The 21,795-nt window shown below is 39.0% G+C and overlaps 1 protein-coding gene across 7 annotated transcripts in view; it reads right to left on the bottom strand.

Annotated features, from left to right (window-relative positions):
* Positions 1-8,209, bottom strand: part of CFAP20DC (CFAP20 domain containing) — a 66,554-nt gene extending 58,345 nt beyond the window's left edge. For 5 of the 7 annotated variants that reach the window (XR_007628707.1, XM_050313162.1, XM_050313164.1 and 2 more), the window contains exons 1-5: positions 7,652-7,929; positions 4,238-4,325; positions 2,398-2,487; positions 1,814-1,907; positions 651-723 (exon numbers count right to left, since the gene is read on the bottom strand). Coding sequence is in view for 6 of the 7 variants with exons in the window: in XM_050313162.1 (XP_050169119.1) it covers positions 651-723; positions 1,814-1,907; positions 2,398-2,487; positions 4,238-4,258 (278 nt within the window). In the remaining variant the exon portion in view is untranslated. Of the gene's footprint in view, positions 1-650; positions 724-1,813; positions 1,908-2,397; positions 2,488-4,237; positions 4,326-7,651; positions 7,930-8,137 lie in introns of those variants that run through there. The other 2 variants (XM_050313163.1, XM_050313166.1) reach the window with 2 other exon arrangements.
* Positions 8,210-21,795: the final 13,586 nt, after the last annotated feature.

Raw genomic sequence — 21,795 nt, 5'->3', positions numbered from 1 at the left:
AGGGCTTCTAAGGCCCAACATTTCTTTTGTTAATCCAACTCTTAGGTGTTTTACTGGCTGCAAAGCTGAGTGAGTTGTTCTGCCTGTATAAAAATGGATGGTGTCAGTAGCAGAGAAATGTTGTCCAAAGTCTGACAACTGCCCAAGTGTAAAACTCTATTAAATCATTCCACACTGAACTAATAAAAATTCAGCTGTACCTCTCTGTCTTTACAGTGGATATAATTATACCAGCTGAGTGCTCCACTTTTTGTTCTATCTTTTTACCATTTGTTTGGTCATGTTTTTCTCCCCCACTTATTAGAATATATATTTCTTTTTGCCCTGAACCAAGGGGCCCTAAAATAGTTATAAATCTCTTAGAAATTTTCAGAAAGCCCTTACGAGCCAATATTTTCATGTTTGCTAAATCTGTGTCTCATTTCTTCAGATTTTTGGCCGTCTTTGTTCAGGATTTTTAGAGCTTGTTCTGTCTTCAAAGGAATGTCAGTATTTAAAACATCCAAGAAATAATGATCTCATTAGCTTAATTACTTCCTATTGACTTGATAAGTCACTGTGCTTTAATGCAAAATATGCCACTAAAATTAATGACTGCAATCAGGCATTCCCTTTACATTAAATCTTCAAGGAAATTTTGCGCAACTTACAGTAACTCAGTGGAAAAGTCTTTTCCCAGTGGTACAAAAATCTGAAGTGTCAGAAATTGCTGGATCAGTCCCACTAGAAATAGGGAAAAAAATTAAATAAATGTGCCTGTGTGCATGCAGATGCATGTTTTGCTATAAAGCATTTCAATTTTGTAGCATACTGCTATGCTCCTGCAACACTATTTCCCAAGGTTCACACAACATACGAACACAAGAAAAACCCGAAGAAAACCAATTTAAACTGCAATAAAAACATTGTTTTAAAAGTCCCATCTGTGGCTTTGGTGGAATTCTCATGAAAACAAAAAGAACCTTTTTTTTTTTAAATTACAATTCTCATGTTCCAAGAGCATGTAGGCAACAAATATCCCATAAGAATGATAAAATGAAGTAATACTTTCCTATCAAGATTATCTTATAGTCATATGAAACTTGCACTCCTGTTTGTGACAATGTACACCTTGTTAAACAACTTCAAAAAACCCTTGGGAAAGAATGTAATCAGATCATGACAACACTGCTCAGTGGAGGCTTCTGATTTTTAGAATAATAGCAAATGAGTTTGACTGAGGGAACAAACAAAAAAATTCAGGTGGCTCCCTATCAAGGGAAAACAGTACAAAACTGTCTGGATTGAACCATATGTTGTTTTCCTAGTTATTCCATCAGGGACGGTACAGGCTGCTTGACTTAACAAGACTCAACACCAGCAGTGGCTTCTCCTCTAAAGAATGATAACTTAAAATTTTCTGCTAGTGTGCTTATTTGATACACCAAAGAAGAAATAGTTTGAAAAGTAAAATTAGGAAGGGGACAGGAACCTATTTCACATTCTGAAATGAAGTAGAATTATTGACTTCAGTAAGTGCTGAATGGAGTCAGAAGTTGTTTATCAGACATTGGTCTGTAGCAGGATCAGGTACAGAAGTGAACCTGGTGGCACCAGGACAACATGTATCAACAAGGATCTTCCCTAGAGCATTTATTTTAATATGGCATTTCTATTCCTTTTACTTATTTGTAAGTGACCTGCTCAAACCCCCACTTTTCTAATGCTGAATTACCCCTGAACTAAGGGAGAATGCTGTAAGTTATACATTCCAATCTAAAACTGACATAATAATCAGAAAAGCATCACAAACATTTAATTCTTTGATACTTACAAGTTTGTCTAGTTTCCTTTGGTAGCTGCATTTTGTTGACTTGACTGCTTCCTTCCAGTACAAAAACAAAGCCTTTTAGTTCTTTGTCATACTCCTACAAAAAGGAAAACCAAACAAAAGCATCCTGAGAGAATTCTCTTCCTGACAACCAACCATGCTACTAACATGCAAAGCTATTTCTTCTAAAAATTAGAAATGGCAGATGGCACTCAAGTATGAAAGTAGTTCAAATTTGATGGCAATAATACAATCCATATAAATATGTCCTTTACTTGCATGTTTTATGAACAAATAATGCTGACAAACAGGACTCACAACTCAACGAGCCAAGCTCAATTTATTAGTTATCAGAATAGAAAAATTACTTAGTAAATATTTAAACTATAAAATTACACTGTGACCAACCTAGTCTGCAAGCAGGCATAAAAAACTAATTTAAGTAGTCGTTTAGTCTGTCATAATGACAGAACTGCAAGTGACAACTCCACTGTCAGGTCAAAGCCCTCATTACCTTCTAATTTTAAGCTTCATTCACAATTTTCTGGTTTATACTCTAGGTTTTATAAGTTTCTTTAAAAACTTACTTTCCATATAGCTGATGGATTGCCAGAAATCTTCCATTTTGCTCCTGGGTTCTTGCCTTGAGCACTGAATATTTCAACAAACCGGCCACCCTATAATAAAATGGTTTAAGGATACATCACCCAACCAAATGTTCAGCACTAAATTATCAATGGTCAAGATGAGGACATAAGAATCCCTCCCCACATCATGCTGTTACCACAGTTCATATTACCATAAAAAGGTAAGAGCTATATTCATGCTGCAGCCTTCACGAGGCATCAGAGAATTGATATTGGAAAAAGATTATTATAAATGACCCTGTCAGGTGAAAACCCCTGGTAAAAACACAGAGCATGGGCTCTATTAGACATCAAAGAATCCAACCACAGGCTCTTGGGGAGGTTGGCTTTGTCACCTCTGCTTAGGGAATTATTTGCTTCAATATTTTTCTCATTTGATGTCACATTTTTTTGGTGACATCTGATATACTCAGTCTACAGTTTGCTAAGCATTTTTCAGCAGCCTGGTTGACCTAATCAATCATTACAACTCTGCTGCTCCCTTCTCATTTCTACTTGCCTGCACTCCCTAATTCTCTTTATGCTCAGCTGCCCAAGCAATTGTACACAAGTCAGAATAAGCAAGAGGGGCAAGGAGTCTTGCCAGCAAAAGAAATGCCCTTCAAATTATTTTTTCAGAGAACATCAACTCTGCATTGTATAAGAATTAGGTATTTTCGTCTGCCCACACATACCTGAGAGCTCCAACCACATGGCTGATCCCAGTGACTAGACTTACTAAGTTCTAAGGGCATTCAAAATAGCATTCCATAAACTGCACTTAAAATAATTTTTGAACTTATAATGGATAATTTAAAAAAAATACAGTATAATATAAATTTCTAAGTTGTCTGATTTATGTAAGGACTACCAGGATCAAGCTTTTGAAAAGTCAAAAAAGATTCTCAACTGCCAAGCTGTATGTGCTTGCAGCAAATCTTAATCCTTCAGTCTTTGCAAATGCATTTTATTAATAATGCAGCCCTTGAGAAGATCCTGATTTGAGGTTAAACTGAACAGGACATGGAAAGACATGACATGAGAAAATGTCAAACAAACACTAATGCGAGAACCTGACAAAAGTTACTTTGCGCCGTGGGGGATGGTTGGATCTCATGGAGGGCATGGAGAAGTTAGGGAAGAAACTGCCAAACTCCACAATCAGCTGGAGGGGAATATGGGGCACATTTTGGGGAGCACAATACTGCAAAGCCAACAGCACCTAGGCATCAGCAATACCATGCCAAGCTGAGAAAGCCTAGGCAACAGCATCAGAAATACCCATTTTGGGTACAGAAGCAGCACATCTGGGACCAGCAGGGAAAAAGTAATTAGGGGTGGGTTATTCTCTTGGCATGGGACTAGTTCAGAGAAAGGGAGGCAAAGGGGTGAAAATGAAGGCCAGGAAACAGAAAAAAAGGGATAATAAGGTTTATGAGTGACAAGTGTGACTAGTGTTGTCACAACCTTGTGCTGGACCAAGAAAATAAACCAACTCCCCTTTTCTGACTATACTGTAAGAGCTGGGACTGCTTCCATGACCAGCTGGAAGCAGAGGCTGTGCCTTCTCTGGCCTACAAAGGTAAAGACATTGGCAAAAACATGTTGGTGCCCATTCTAGACCTGACAGCATCAGCAGCTACCCACTATTTAACGAAATGTCTATAAAAATACAGAATAATGAAACACTCCAAAACATTTCTGCAGCTGGACTTTTTCCCTCCCAGAATAAGCTATTTTAATTGAGCCTTCTCAGAGGTGAAATGAAAATGGGTAAAAAATAAAATTATTTCTGTTTTACCTGATAATGATTTTTGAACATTTTTCCACGTTTCACAGGCAGAAAATAATTTTGGCTTCTCAGTCAGTAAAGACGCTTACAAACTATGCTGCAAAATAAACAAACAATCAACTTTAGGACAACAAATACAAGATTGTTTTGAAAACAATCCTAAAATGAAACTCCAACTATATTTTAAAAGATATGAATACTATTATGAGGTACTTTTCTGAGTAAAAATGTATATCAACTGCATCAGAGTGCTAACACAAAAGAATTAAGACCAAAATAATATTAATACTGACACTTGGAAAACATTCTCTTCATTCATCAAGTATATAGAATGGCTGCAATAGAGACCTCTTCACCTGGAAATATTGGCAGAGACTTCTGAGACAAGTTATCTTCCTTCACACTCAACATTCCTCTGTGAGGGTTATTAGTGTAAGACTCAAACCAAGCACTTCAGTTATCTGAGGGCTGCTAAAGTGACTGTGAATTAAGAGATGTCTGCAGTTAGAGAATCAGAACAGTCAAAAGTGAAGAGACTGATACTGGAAGCCTCCCACATTCCCCTTTGATCGTGCTGAGTGTCTGCAGGCTCAGCTGAAGTCAACAGAAAGTGAAGAGACCCTGAACATAAAAGGGAGTTGTCAATCTCCAAAGACAGAATCAGTCACAAGAGACAACACACACCTTCACTGAAAACTGAAAGTGCTCCTCAGCTCACAGAAAAATCCTTTCACAAGACTGTGCCTCACTTTTATTTGATATACTTTCTTCCTGTTCATTGCTCCAGTTCAGGTACAGATGACATAAACATTAATTTTTTTTTTTAATTACTGGGCAAAGCACTTGCATTTCTTTTTGCTTTAAAAATCAGTTCCATGTTTCGCAGGCATCATGCACCTAGCACAGCCCTCAGTACTCTGAAGTTCTCTTACGCCTTATTACATCTGAGAGAAAAATATTAGGACTAAACAAGTGTGAAAAATCCTGATTTAAGAGTCACTGTATAAAAAGTTTTATTTCAGACTGAAAAGAACAACTTACCTCTTTCAGGGACTAATTCTGATATTCTGGTGAAAAGTCTGTATACCTGTATTTTATACTTTGGAATAAACATTTAGTGTGCAGTATGTAGAGGCCAAGTTTCATCTTCATCACCACACCATGTTTCAGGAGGGAACAGCTACTCAGCGAGTGGACAGCTACAGCATTTGCAGGCACTGCTGTAGTCAGATTTTCACTTGACACATAGAAACTAATACGTCATTTTCTTTACTGTTTTCTCTACAGTACAAGTGGCTTCCATAAGAGCCAGTCCACTACTGCCAAACCCCACAGCATTTTGAAGGAAGATGCAAACAGCTCTGGAAGCCATCTTGATATATTAACTTGGGTTCAACACAGTGCTAACATGCTCTGCCTCTCAGCAGCGCTTATTAGCTTTGGCTCGACATCACTCATTTATCTCCACGCTGCGTTGTGTGGAAATAGTTCTCACTTGGCTCTGAGCATGGGAAGAACACACAAGTACTGGTAAAACTCCATGAAGGCACATACTTATATCACGTAAAAAAATTGTGCTACTAATGAATCCTTAAGTTCAAGTAGAGGAAACGTATGTCTGAATTGAAAAGCTCTCATTCAAATGCTATGCTTAAGATAGAAAAGATGACCAAATGATTAAAGACTTTCATACTGTATCACAATACAGAGATATATGGAGAGGGTAGAGATATATATGAAGAGATAACATCTCGTGGCAGAAAAGAGAAATACAAAACCTGTGGGATGATGGACACTTATTGAGTGACTAGAAAGATCATACCATCACTAGAAATCTTCAAATTTCATATTGTCAAATAAAGTGCACTCTTACAATATGGCTTAAAATTTTTCACCAATGCAGTTGTGTTTTAAACTGATACACATATGGGCAAGCCAGGTTATTTGCTAATTTGCAGAACAGATTTTACACAGACACAGAAAACTGATGACTGTTGTAGCTATCAAATTCAGAACCAGATGGCTCTTCCTAACTTTAGTGAAAGGTAAACTAGACCCAAAGTTTGTAAGCATTTGTGTTTGGACAACTCATTCATACTACAAAGTTGATTACATTAAACATTTCAGTGAAATGTCAGTTTGTTTTTCACAAAGGCAAAAATACTGCAAGTGACACTGCAATACATTTTTGCTCATATAATGTCTCAATTTCCATTAAAACACTAAAAATGAAGACTGGAAATTACCTTTGTTATTAAGAGTGGTAGCTACAAAAAACTTTAAGTGAATGATGTATTTGTCATTTAATTACTGAGATACTGCTTTCACTATGCATTAAGTGCTATTGTTTTTAATTATAGTAACCTATGCTTAAAAACAAGAGAGAGAATGGTCTGGAAATTTGATAATTGCAATATTTTTCCTCTTTTCATTTTTCCTCTTCCCAATCTCTCCAGAAATTCTAAAAATCAAGAGTACTTAAAATCCAGAAGGACTATTTGAGAAAAATCAAGAGCAACCTAAAATGCAAATCCTCAATTTTTTGCATAGTTGTCAAATAAATAGATATGTTGTGACATCTTTATAGAATGCCATAAACTTAGCAGTTCTCCAATTTTTCAGTCACAGATTTAGCTTATCTTTTTATTGCCCTGAACCATGTACTTTAGTACCTCTGCACATCTGGAAATACAGGCTTAAAGTGTCAGTCAATGACAAACAATCAAGAATGTAATTTATAAAGTTAAGCAACAATGAAGGATATTTAGCTTTGAAGAATAATTCCCTATCAGGATTTACCTTATGATTTGTGCAGTGACTTTGATCTTTAGTTTCACAATGTTTCCCACATTGAAAATAAAGTAGCAGTAGTCCAAAGTGCCCCCTTATTACATCCATTCACAAAAGCCACTTAGGACTCTGCAAAAATACCTCCATCCTATGACAGCTTCTTATGTATATTTCAAATAGAATGTTTCACATTCAATTGTTTCAATAATATTTGGTGTTTATGTAGTACTGCGATTCCAGCAACTGGTCCCTAGAAAGTTACAAGCAAAAGAGTATTTCACAAACAGCAAACGCAAACAGACCTTCATCCTTCCTTAAGCTAATTAAAACTATGCAGTGTTCTAATTCCAGGAGAGACAGGGACGGACAGACTTACACAGACCTAAAACCCTTCATGATCATGGTTACTCCCTTGACTTAAAAGGGACTATTTACATAAGTATAGGAATACATGTTTCTGATCAATAAAAGCAATGTGTTTATTTAAGTTTTACTATTCCAGAGCCAAAACCGTGAAGCAAAATAGAGCGAATTTTCACTTACTACTAATTTGCATTGAAAAATGACACGGATACACTATTTTTGGCAGGGCACCCAGGCTTAGACCCAAGACCGTTAATACACATAACTCACCATCACGGGCCCAAAGCCAGCGCTGATTTATGGCGGCTGGGACACGCCGGGGAAAGCACTTCATCACTGATGAAGGGTTTTAGTATCTCCCAGACAAATGAATCCCGCACACTGAATATTTAAAGCCGAGTCGGTAACACCGCTATATATTTTCTCAAAACACAAGTTAGCATAATAAACGGGCGGGAAGACCATTAATAAGGCGTAGCAAGAGGCGCTCGCTCCTGCGCGCGGAGCGGCACGGCCTTTAGACGCAACACGAAAACTAAACAAAGCAAATTAAAAATCGAGGCTTTCACTTTTACAAAAATTAGAGCGCGAGAACGCTGTGGCACTAAGACCCGCAGCCCCGTTTCCCTGCGGCCCCACCGCGTCCCGTCTCCTCCCGCCCCTCCGCCGGGGGCGGCACCGGCGGTCGCGGCGGGGGCTCTCCCCCAGGGGCCGGGGCCGCTCGTCCCGGGGCGCTGCGGCCCCGCCGGGTCTCACCTGGGCGAGGGCGCCGTTGAAGATGGCGGCGCGGGCGGGCCGGGCCGGGCACTCGGGGGTGGCACCTGCTCGGGTTCCAGCAGGGGCGGCGGCTCCTCGGGGGACGCGGGGGAGCCGCTCTCCCCGGGCACAGGCTGCGGTGCCCGCGGGTCCCTGCCCCGCACCAAGTGACGGACACCCGGGCGAGGCTGTCACAGAGCCCGTGGTGGCCCGCACGGGTGTCCCGAGGCTGAGGGTGGCGGTGTGAGGTGACACTGTGTGCCACCCTCGTGCCTCAAGTGCAAATGTTGCTGACATCTCAGCTCGTGAAATGCACTCGCCATTTACTCTTTCCGTCTTAATTTATTCTCGCCCTCCTCTCCCATCCCTCCTCCTTCAGGAAGATGAAGGATGAGCTAGAGCAGCCACATCAAAGTCCTTGGTTTTTAGGGAATTAGAATGGCCTCGCGAGTCTGGCATTTTTCTCAGAGAGAAGGAAAGGAGAAGGACGGCCCCATTAGTTTAACACCACTGACAAGAACAAGCAAACACCTACCGATGGCTTCAAAAACCTCTGGAAAGAAGGTTATGAGGGAACCAATTTGATCCTGGCTTTTATAATGAGATATTAGTCAAAGGAGATCTTCCCTTGAAGTGACTGCTTTTTTGATCACAGCATTTCTTCATGAAACTCTGTAGCCTTTTAATGGAAAAGTAATGGAATTTTCTTCCTCGAAGTGTGTCTTAATGTTTCTACAAAGAGCAATTATTAAGACCCTTGTAACCCATCACGGCGTGATGAAATACATGAACTGAAAGGGCTGAGCCACCAATGGGACCCTGCTATGCTCAGCCCAACATCACACTGCTCAACTTCCTTGCTTTTCCCCCTGAAAGGTACCGTCCTGGTTTTACTAAGGAAGGGAATGAGTTAAATCAATTATAAGATGTATTTAGCTTTCTCATTTTACCTTGGGATTTTCAAAGAAATCACATCCAGTGTAGTTTTATCATACACTGGATTACACTGAGTGGAGTTCTTGGGTACTGGAGATAAGGAAAACAATAATACTAAAACAGAGCTACAGATTATTAAATAAAACCAGTTAATAGAACAAGGACAAAAGAAAGATGATGATAGCAAGAGAAAGGTTAAAAAGCTATTGTGGAATTCTGTAGCCAACAGAAACTACATAGTTCATTACATATGGTTTAACCTGAAGTCATCTTGAAATTCATTACACCCAAAACTGTATCTAAAAAGCCTGAATCCTTTGTGACAGGAGTTATGCTAAGGCCTGAGTAGTTTGGAAATTCCAGTTAAAAATTGAGACTCAGGCTGAAGAATCCAAAGTTATAAAGGTACATGAAGCAGCCAGCTGTGAGTGTAATGTATGTCAGCAGCTACCTGCCTGCTCCGGACAAAGCTGGGCTGCCCAAGTCCCCTTTGCCCCCTGCCACAGGAAACTGGTTTTAGACATACTCTGAGGGGAATTTTTTTCCCTGTTCCTTCCAGTTTTACAGAAAAAAAAATCCATATAGTGTGACTCAAAAATTTTAGGTAGTATATTACTAGGAACCTGGTGTCATCAAATTTGGTCGTTTCACATCCTGAGCACATCATACTTCCAAGGTCTGTTTTGGAATTATGGCAATATGGGAAATGCTGTAAAAATAATAATGAGACAATCAAGATGTTTGCTATAATGAATTCTTTAAGATTACATCTGTGTATTGGCTGCTGTTGGTATCTGAGCTGCTGAGTTATATACTTTTCTTTCACTAAATATTTGAGGCTGTTCCCCAGTGAGCATTCAGGAAGTGCTTGGGTAATAATTTAGGAAAAATTGTGAGAACTCACATACATTTGTCTTCACCCCTTACATGTTACAATGTATTTCAGTGAAGAGATTTTTACTGTGTCTTGGACTAGGAAAATGGAACATATGGACATCCCTTCTTCTTGTAAATGCCCCAGGCATAAGGTGTGGTTAGGTCTCCTGTCTTAAATTAAAATACTGAGAAGTTAGTAGCATCATGCTGGGAACTGAATTGATTTAATTTAGGAGAGTATTCAATGTGCACTAGATATCTGATGTGTGATATTAAACCCAGCCATTTTTAAAGGACCCCCACTGACACAGCTTGGGTTTGTATCCATAGGAGTAGTTCTGTAATTTCCTTCATCCTTTCCTGACTTTGCCTCTTTTCATACCATTGCTCACACTTGGAGCAGCCTGCCAGTTGATATATGGCAAGTGGCCTCCCTTCCCTCTGTGTAAAGCTCCATTTCAGCTCTAATGACCATTTGCCAGTCTGTTCTGTGCCGTATTGTTCTGAATCAGTTTGGTTTGTGCTTTTTTAGACTGACAGTTCATGTAGTCTGGAGATCTCTTGTCTTTCTAGTTCACACTCTATTTTGTAAAATGCCATGTTGTATCTTGAGATGTATATAAATTACAAATACTAGTTAAGAGAAGACACCCAGGCATTCTGTGAAATGTTCTGTAGTCCCTTCTTGCAATTCCTGACGTGCAGGGAAGGGAAACACGATGTTGTTGCTGCCTGCTTAGTCTTCACTTGGTAACAGCTGCCTTGGAGCTGAGGCATTGCCCCAGTGCCAGGCCAACCTTCATATCCTTTGCACATTACTTCTTAGCCTTCCTAAGTTTGTTTGCCAAGATTTCATCACGCAGAATAATTTAACTGTGTGGTCACCATTGTATCCATCACTGTTTGTGGATATGTCTGAACAATTTCCAGCAGAATGCTTCCTCCTTCAGCCATGTACACTCTGAATTTTGTCTCATTTTCATTGGTACCTTGGGCTTCTGATATAAATACTGTTCAAATAAATAAAATAGTGGAATTCATTAGTTATCCTGACTAATATCTAGGATATTTGGATATCCTGTTTGATATCCTAGAACAAATTAATTTCTGTGAGAGATGCATATAATCTCTTCACCAGCTTAAGGTTTTTCTTTTAGAAGGATGTAATAATACCTTTGATTCAGAAAACACTGCAATTTGGAGAAGGCAGTTCTCGAGTAAATATTCTAAACTTGAGAATAGGTTCACAACCTATTTTCCTAAGCTCCATCAGTAGAGATTCTGTAAGAATCCTTATTTGAGGATTGTAGATAGTTATGATAAAACACAGTTGGGTCAGTTTCTGTGGTGTGTACTTCCAAGATCAGACTTTCATGAAGTTCTCTTTCACTGATATGCAGTCCTGATAAAAGGGGGCACCAAGGAGGGCTGTGGTCAAAGGGACTGTTAAGGGGATAGACACAGCTGCAGCAGGGATGGGAAAGCTGTGGGAACATTCCTTCTACATCTCTCTGTTCTTTACACCACACTGGACAGTGGAGAGCTGAGAGCAAAGACAACCCTCTATCACCAGACTAATTCTGTTCACAGAGCGTGAAAAAACTTATAGTCTTTCTGTAAAATAAATGTATTGCACCATTCCAGAAAGCATTGAGTCCTCAGAAAGTAATACTCAAAACTGGAATAATGCCTGCTTATGTCTTGTCAGGCTTTACAGGAATCCACCCATGTGACCAGTTGGCCACATTTCAGTTCAAAGCAGGCATTTAAATCCTTGAAATCATGAAGATAAGTATTTAATGAGGATGCCTAAGCAGTTATCCAACATTCGTGGATGTAGAAAGACAACCAGCACGGAGCTAAAAAGTGTATTAATTTGTTCCTCTTCTTTTGCTTTGTTTGATTTAATTTGGGGCGACTGGTATCTGTTTACAGAAAAATGTGGTAGCATCTGAAGAAAGGCAGTAAATAACTGAAAGACCCATCAGCTTGATGCAGTATATGTGTTAATGGCCTTCTTTCCTTGGAGTAGTTCACTGAAGCTGTGTAATAATAAGGAAAGTGTAAAGGAAAAGTAAAAACTTGCCATGGTTTTCTATAGTATGGAAGCAACCTGTGCTTAAGTTTGGCAAGTTATGTTAAAGTGAAAAATGTTCTCTTTGCATCTGCTATTGTGCTTTATAGAAGTTACAGTCTTCAAACACCCCAAACTATACCAGTCTTTTGGTTGCTTCATTTCAGCTTTGCAGTGTAGAGGGAGATTTTGTCTAATGTCTTTTATAGTTTGTTCATGCTTCTTTGATTCAGAGAATTTTTGAAGAGGATTAAAGAAAGACAGCCTCTGGATGACTGGTGGGGAGTTTAAATAGCATAGCCACTCTTCTCTGTCCAGTAAATCCATTAAATGATAAACTATTGATTTTTATAACACAATTAAGGTGCCAATGATTTCTTAAGAAATCATTCTACATTTTTTGTATTATGCACTCAGCACATTATCTATTGTAAATCGGATGATAGTGTTCTCAGTCTGGAACAAAACCATTTTCATGCTCTTCTCAGAATGAAACCATCTCCACACTAGTCTCAGTGCTGCAGAGGGTTTTGCCTCTGAAATGAACTGATGGTCTTCATAATTTTGATTGTGTCGTATATATACAAAAAAAATTTAGCCACTGTAGTTTACTACCATTGGGACTTTCTTAAGGCAGGTAGTTTATTGTGTCTCAAAAGTCTTAGTCACCTGCACAGACAAGAGTAAAAAATTGAAATTTCACAAGCAGCCTCATGATTTGGGGTTAAAATGGATGGCTGTCTGGATTCACAGAGGAATTTTCTCATCTCTCCATCACACAGTTTATACAGTGAAGGAGAATGCCATGGAGTATTTCCTTTGAAGCAGCATGAAGTATTAGAAAGCAAGATATTGGTTGTGATGGGTCAAAACAGAATCTTCCATTCTGACATTTCCTATGTTCTTTTGTGCTGAGACAGGATGAACAGAGCCTTTATTTGTTCTGATAACTGTGTGGGTTTTTTTTTCCTTTTCTTTCCACTTTTGATTTTATTTTTACTGACAAGATAGGAAAAGAAGTCAATATATAGTTTGATGTTGCTCATCCAACTTGTCAGATTTTTGTTTAGTGTTTTGATACTGTTTTTTTCATTCAATTATTGTTCACATTGTTAGGGTTTAAGGTTTCTCACAGTATGCACTGCATATAAATGCCTCTGTTGTGATATCTTTTAAATTCATCTTTTTAGATTAATGTGTTTTTTTCAGAAATACAAGTATTTTCAAATAAAACTCTTTGCACATTTGGAATACAAATAAGCCTACAAACCCAAATACAAATTTAGAGAAACAAAGAGCATCAGCAGTTTTCAATTATTTCTTTTGGGCTGAGGCACTGGATACCATGCAGCACTTTCCATTTTGGAAATTGTTCTGTGAACAAAAGTCTTCACAAAGACAGATTTCATGCAGATTTGTGCCCTGAATTCCTCCTGTCTAACAACATCAGCTTCCTCTGCCTCTTGTGACTCCCTTAAAACAACAACCCTCCTTGTCTTTTTCTTCTATAATATTTTCACATTTCTACGTGTCTTGTCACTTTTCCTGTATTTTGACCAGTTTCTGTTTTCCTAAAACTCTTCGTTCCTGCAATGCAGAGCTCCCAGGTGTCCAAAGTCCTCTATGTGCTTTTTTCTGCTCAGCAACCAGAAAAGAAAGTACGTGCTCTGCTGTGTCCAACAGTAGCTGTGCTGAGTGGAGAGCCAGTGAGTGAATGTCAGCCCCGCCACTGCCACAGGAAATGAATAGTGACTTAATTTCTTCCCACCTTTCACTAATGGCAGCATCAATAACATCTGTTCTCCACCCTGCTGTTGATTTTCGTAAAACTTTCAGTGAGCTTAATATCTTAGGATATTCCATAAGAAGTAAAGCTAAAAACTGTCACCAATTTTGTGAGGAAGATCTGGATAGTTTGTGGAGAGGTACATTTACTTATAGGTTTGCATTGCTAAGGTGAAAGTCCATGATGCTTTGAGCATGTGTGCACTGATGATTTGAGCTTTCACAGAACTCTGCTAATGGTTTGTATGCTTTTATCATTAGGTCTTAGGGATAAAGACAAACATGAAGTAACTGTAGACTTTAGGGCTTTAGGGAATTGCTAAAATAGGAAAAGTTTTTCAGTCTCTTCAACTTGTGCTGTGTTACCCCTGGCTTGTGTAGAAGTTTGGGGTGCACACAAGGGTGATTTTAGAGATGGAGCCTCTTCTCAGCTCTGGGGGCTGCGTCACAGAGCAGAAGAATTTGAGATGCCAATCACTGTATACAGTACATTTTATTAGCACCTCCTTCCTCCATATTTCCATTTATTTTCCCAAGAAGATGTATCCCAGAGATCTAGGACAAATCAAACTGGCACAGTGCAGGAGTCCTGCACACCAGTGCCATGGTGACGATGTGAAACTGTGCTTATTGGCTCACTTATTTGTGATTGTCATTATGAACCTGGGAAAAGAGGTCACATTTTCACCTTGTCCCTTCCCTGACTGAACTTTCTGTTTGTTTTGGAGCCTAATGTTAAAGGTGTAACTTTCTACCACAGGCTGCTACAGAATATGCTGTACCTCGATACAAGAAGAATCTAAAGACAAGGAAGATGGGCAGTTTCTGTGCCCCTGAGTAGCTGCTGAGGTAAATAGGAACACTCAGGTGCAAGTGATGATGGAGTTTGGTTTAGCCCAGCAGCAGCAAACACTGGCACCAATGTCACATTTGCCACTAATAGAAATTTGGATTATGAGCAATGAAGGTGAACTGTGCTGGATAAAATATACAGCACCTGGCACTTTTGCAAACAGTCTTTCAGCAACTTGTCCTTTTGGCCACTGCTCAGCACTGATTTGATGGAATACATTGAGGATAAATCCATGGGGACATCATTGATAAGATAACTCATTTTCTATATAGCAAAATGCAATTGGATTCCTCTAGCTGGACTGTAGTTGTGTATGTGATTTGGCATCTCCTAGGGAAATTAGAGATAATGCTCATCAGAAATAAAGTTGCAAAGCAAGTAAAGAACTGAGTGACAGTCTGAGAACTGCAGGAGACACTGGAAAATTTTAGTTGAAGGTGTAGTATACAGTACAATTATTAAAGACTGGTCTTCTGACTAATTTTTTTTAATTAATTTTTGTATTTTGTTCATATCATTATCCCAAAAAGGAGATGTATTTGTGTGAAATATACAGATGAAAGAACTCTGAATAGGAGCAGCCTGTCCTATAGGAAGAACTGGATGAACTTAGGGCTTGGAGTAGTGGAATCAGATGAAATTCAGTGCTGTGTGGTGCAAGGTCAGGCATTTGGAGACTAATAAGTTGCAAGCTCGTGTATGGGAAATGACTGAGGAAGCAAAAGAAGTGCTGAAGCTAAAGAGCAGTGTTGGCAAAAGGACAAATGAGTATAAAGCAATCATGAATACAATTAAATTTGGAGACTAGAAGGACATTTTTAGTTGTTGATGAAGTAAAATTCTGGAACAGCTTCCCCATGAGAGGTGTGGGGGCAAAACTAATTCTAGTGCCTTCTACTGCAAAACTATGTAAAGGGATTATGACATGGTGGCTTGAATGACGAACAGTTTAAACTCTAGGACGTTCTGTCTCTTTTTTTAAGAGTAAATTTGAATTATCTTTTTTTTTTTTTTTTAAATATTTTTTCTCTTCTCGGTATTAAGACCCCAAGACCTTATCTTGGACAGATATAGAAAAGTGGGAAAGTATTACACCATATATGAATAATTTTATTAAAAAGATTTTTATTAAAGGCACTTGGTAAATTATTTTGACATGAAACTGATAAAAGCCATATCAGGACCATAATTAATCAGGATCCAAGTAAACACATGGCTTGTGAATGGTCCTCTCAGTTCCCCATAATTCAGCCTTCCATGTCTCTCTGTTAACTCATAACTGCTTTTTAAAGCAGCTTTTCAGCCACTTTCCCCCACCTCCCTTTTCTGCTAGGGTAAGAAAAGGCAAGGACCTGCACCCTGGTCCCTGTGGGTACCCCTGTGGCAGAGTCTCTCTGCCCATTAAAGCACTAAAGGAATTGCACACATTTATTGCAGAGTTTATCAATGGCATGGACTGTGGGACCCAGTGCCCCCACAGTAAGTCTGTGGATGACACAAAGCTGAACGGTTCAGCTGACACAACAGGAGGACAGGATGCCATCCAGAGGGACCTGGAAAAACTTTAGAAGTGGGCCCATGAGAACCTAGTGAGGTTTAATGTGTCCAGGTGTTCAAGGCCAGCTTGGATGGTGACCTGTGCAACCTTATTACTGGAAAATGGCCCTGCCCATGGCAGAGGGTGTGGAACTAGATGATTTTTAAGGTTCCTTCCAACCCAAACCATTTTATGATTCTGTAATTCCAGCCCTGCTTAGTCCTCAAACCTTACATGTAGCTTCTACTGCTAATTCTTTATTTAATATAAGCAAAAACAACTAAACAACTTTTTTTGCAAAGGCATGCCACCACCTGCAGTGACAAGTTTGTGGGACATCTGTTTGCACTGAGGATAAGTTGGATATTTGAGAGTAATTGATTAATGGATTCACAGTGTTTCTTGTAGTTGTGCCACCACTGCAAAATGAGAGTGAAGGAACAAAAAATGCTTTGCATCTGTCAAGGCCAGCATGCCAATGTGTGGAGATCACAGCAGGGAGAACAGGACCAGCCACTACAAAATACTTCTTTGCTCTTGTATCTTTTTAAAAGATTCTTTTTATGTTTCAGTCCCGTGCAAAGAGCCAGACCCTCATTTGTGTCTGTGTGTGAAGGTGAAATAAAGGCCGTCTTTTGTGCCACAAGTGCCCTGAAGCCATCCAACTTCTGCTGCAATTCCTAGGGAAAGCTCACCTCCCATCATTTCTCTGCCAGTGTCTATAGAGGCTGTGCTGACATCTTGGGACTGCAGCACATTCAGGGTGCTTTGGAAACTTCCTGCTTCCTTCTAGTGACCGGCTAATGGGCTTTAGGGCTGCTTGAAGCCATTAGAATAGTGAATGGCAGCTGGCAAGCAAAGCGGGATCAGGCTCCACAGGGGAGAAGGGTTTTTCTGGATATAGCCTTAGGTGATTGAGAGGAGAATAAGGCCCCTGCCTCCTGTGGCTTCTGTGCAAATTCTGTCAGGGGCTGCAAATTCTGTCAGCATTTTCCCCTAAGGATGAGTAGAAATGCTTTGGGGAAATACTCTGAGGGTCAGTCAATAAAGTCAATTGCCTTTCAGGCCATATTTAGAATGGTTATGTGGAGCCATTGGCACTGAGCTGAAATGTGAAGGAGATCTCTGTAAAGAGCTACAGAAATGAGGCATTTTGCACTGGCTTTTCCTGGTTTTCCTACTGTGCTCTCTATACACTGGCACTCCAGCCATGGCAGATGCAAGGCATTTTTGTTCCCTCATTTTCAGTCTGTGACTGTGATATCCACTACATCAGACACTGAGCACTCATTACACACACTCCCTCAAATCCACTCAGTCCTTTTTTTCCAGTAAATATGTTCTACAGATTCTGGTTCGTTTGCCACTCTGAATCTGATTGTTTCTCTCTACCCTTTTCCAGATTCAGCTCTGATGGGGTTGTCACTGAGGAGCTAACAGAGCCCACAGGACAAGACGTTCTCCTCTGAGGTTGGTCCCAAAGCCCAGCTCCAATTCCACTTCCAGCTTCATAGCTCCTAAGGTTTGGATGCTGATCAGTCACTCCCATTGCCAGAGGGAGGGACTTGACATTAATAACAAGGTCTTGAGGTGATCTTAATGGTATTGTGAGGACTAGGTTAGCTATACAAATCTATCTTAATAATTTAGAAAGACTTGGAAGGGCTGGGGCGATGCGGAGGTGGCGGCAAATGACTTATAAATATATAAGAATTGACTAATCTGACCAGAAGAAGTATTTGAATATCTGAGATGAAGTTCTGTAAAAGCTGAAAAGGAAAGGTTGCAATACTGAATAACCATAGTCAACAAGTGGAATTCAGCAAGGATCTTATTTTTTGACACTTTTTATGGAACGGTAGCATTCCTTAGCAACAGCAGTCCCTAGGATATGTAATCAGTTTCTTTTTTATGTTTAAAATTTAATTTTTTAAACACATAATACTTCACAATGCAAAATTAAGTATTTCAGATACAGAGCAATCATTAAAATAACAGATAATTGGATGGAAATTCCTACAATGATGTATTGCAAATGCATTGGACTGATGCAAATAAATATGTTTGGCATGTGGTATCAATGTTACTCAAATTTCTTTCTGCCAGGAGTGCAAAAACCCCATACTATCCAGCCTATGTGACACTAAAGAAAGCACACTGCACTACTTCTGGAAAAGAAGCCAAGAATCTAAGCTGGCAGCAAACACCCTTGAAATTGTCAATGTAGGTGAAGTCTGTGAAACTTGAGAAGAGTGTAATGTGGATATTGCTGCTCCTGCTGCTGCTCTGTCTCTGTCCAAGAGAGCCCTCTCCTCCCAGCCCTGCAATCTGCCCTTGATAACTCCATGGTAGGTCCATAAACTCCCGGATGTGCAAGGGGAGGATCCTTTGCCCTTCATGCTCTGAGCCACAACAAAGAAAGGCTCAAAATAAATGGGAATTTGTGAGGGCCTGCCTATGTTATTTCTCACAAGGTCCTGATTTCCTCACTGTATTTCCCAAATTCTGCTCTCAGTAACACTTATAAGCTTCATCATTATTTCAGTGTATGTCCCCACTATTCTCCAAGAGCTAGTGCCATAATTAAATTCACTGTATATAGCTGCTTGTCTTAGAGAGTCTGAAGCTAATTTGCTTCCCATTCGTACATGATAATTTTGTTGGCTGTTCTTAAAAAAAAAAAGAAAAAAAAAATCCTATTTTCTAAGAATTATTTCTGTATTTGCATTTTACCTTGCAAAGGTGACAGGTGGATTCAGTGAAAATTTTATACTAAAAATACCCCTACATAGTCTACCTTTCTAGGATTGTTGATATCACTTGTTTTGCAGATGTATGCTGATGATTTACAGATGCCTCAGTTTTCACGGCTGCTACATCTGACTGGGTATCAGTCCATGAATTATACATTTTATGTAGTGGCGATGTATTAATTTCACACTAGAATCTGTAAGGATATTAAATTTACAGATAAAGCATAATTTCTCACACTTCCAGAAATAAACATTAATTCTTTTCACCTCCGAAAGAATCTGAAAGGACTTGTTGCATTTCATAAGAAGAAATATAAATCTGGCACCTATTTTGAAGATGTGATCCATTAACATACCAGTAAAGTTTTACAATTTTTTCCATGATGTTATATATTAATATAGAACTCTGCAATGTGAGGTTTTTCTCTACAGAAACATGGGATACATTTACTTAAAGAAACCGTGTCCCAGAGCTCTCCACTGCTTCTCATCATCCCTTTCGATTGGGTTCTTCCAAGTGAAAATAATTGCATAACTGTAAATTCTGATATTTTATCATTTGTCTCAAGTTGAGGATGAACTGTAATTCATCTTGTTTGACGAGAAGTTTCATGAGAAGGATGCATTTACATAAGGATACCATCACCATTTTACTACACCCCACTAGGTTTTTCCTTTTCTTAAAAGATGAGCTGAGGTGACAAAAGTGATGCACATATTAAATAACATCTCATGATAACACATGACACTTGAGTTTCTGACACTTGAATCATTCCTTATAAGCCACTCACCAAATAATCTGAGTGTATGACTGAGTGCTGGTCAAATGGCTTCCCCAGTGCTCTGCATCTTTAAATCCTCTAGATTTTGATTTCCATTTTTAGGCAGCTCTGCTCTCCTGTGTAATAAGTAGCAGTGCACTGCCCTGTTTAGCTAGTGTGGCTAATCAACTATTAACAAGAGTGATTTTAAGCTATTTTGGTAAGTAAAAGCTTTGAGTTTGATTTATATTAATTTTGTGGGACATAAAATTCCCAGTGTGTGCTCTCTGAACAGCTCCCAGAAGTCTGTGAATCCCCACCTTAATTGCAAGTCTTAAAATATTATTCATTTCAGTACAAATTGAAAGTATCTAAATGTTCAGAAAGGACATGTTTGTTTGCTATTTATCACTTTCTAGTTTCAACAATCTCTTTAGGGACCAGAACAGCAGTGATACCTTGTGATTTAAGTGATCAGTGACCCTCTGTGAATATTCAGTAAAGGATTCCTAAAGTGGGCAATTTGCAGTGATCAAGACAAGAAATTGATTTTTTTTTTTTTTTGTAAACTTGTGACTATAGTAATCAGGATTATTTTTTGAAAGAGAAGAGTTCATGCTCATGGCCAAAATTATTGGTAAAAATATCTCACTTGCAAACAGGTGAATTCATCTCTGTCCTTACTGGTTGTGATACTCCGGTGCAGAAAGCATCCATCATATCTTCGCTACAGCGGGCAGTGTGTGCTTCTTTGAGTGGTAGACTAAGCCCATTAGACCTTTATACTTTCTCTTTGGCTAATTTACCCAGCAAATTTCATTATCAAGTATACATTGCAGTAATACCTCCTAGAAACTATTACCTCCTTGTCGCTTGTTGACACATTTATAAGTACATGAAGACCTTTCAGTAAGTCAGAATCTTTTCAGGGAAATGGAATTTACTTAATGTGATGGTTATAGGAGCATGGAGATAGAGAGCTCCATGTATTAATCAGTTCATTGCTGCTGTTGCTTCAAAAATAATTAATCTGTCAGATGAATGTTTTCTACTCATGTAATCAAATGCTCCTTTTTTTTTTTCTGAGGTATCTGTCCCTGATACAAACTCAGATATCATTTTCTACAGTACTTGACAAGGAAACCCTAATTCTTTTCACGTACTTTTGATATATCTCAGATATTTTCACTTGCTTTTTGGTTTAAGGAAATCATACTTCTTAAACTTCCCATTACGCAATGGGATATTTTGTAAACAATATATGTTTAAGCTTGTGTAAATAAAAAAATCACTCATATGAAATGACACAAAAAGAAAGTAAATTTTTTTTACATCAAATTTTCTCTGATCATATACTTTTAAAACACCCGTGACGTGCAGCAAATTTAATATTCAAACCTATTTTGAACAGTTCTAATATTCACTGACATCAATTATTCTATCACTATTCTGTGTAAAATAAATGTTAGGGGTTTAATTTAATTTATATTAATAACATTTATTTTACTTGCATAAATGTATATATTAAAGTGATTCATGAGTCCGTGTCGGGACGAGTAGGTTTTTGTTGGATTAAGTTAAAAAGGGCTATAGAATTAATTTCATTTGAGTCAGGTCATTGCACTTGCGTCATAAAGCTGCTTAAGAAAACTAATTGCTGGGTGATACAGAGGTGAAACTATGGACAGTTTTGAGGAAAACAGTGTCTTGGAAATCTCACTGAAGGTCCAAAGTATTTAGAGAAGACAAGCTCTGTGAAAGGACAGTGCCCCTTATGGTGGGCAAAGCTTTGCTCACATTTTAGGCTCACATTTTAGCATTCCCCCAGCTCAGCAATGCTACTGCACACAGTGCACATGCACTTCTCTGTGGGCCTTCCATTCTCCTGTGCTTAAAGCACTGTCCTCTGGGTGGTTCTTGCCTCAACACATCTTGACTTTGATACGTGACAGCTGTTTTATGTAGCTAAAAGTCTAGTTCCAGAGATCTTTTATTCAACTGGCTTGGCCTGCCAGCCTGTTTTCCCTTCCTGAGTATTTAAGGAGATTTTGAGCTTTTGAGGGGAAGAGGAGGAAGTCTGACA

This window comes from Myiozetetes cayanensis, unplaced genomic scaffold (genome assembly GCF_022539395.1).
Source record: "Myiozetetes cayanensis isolate MyiCay16 unplaced genomic scaffold, myiCay2020 scf18, whole genome shotgun sequence".
Classification (NCBI taxonomy): Eukaryota; Metazoa; Chordata; class Aves; order Passeriformes; family Tyrannidae; genus Myiozetetes; species Myiozetetes cayanensis.
The sequence above is the reverse complement of the archived record's forward strand: the minus strand, read 5'-3'. Positions and strand labels throughout refer to the sequence as shown.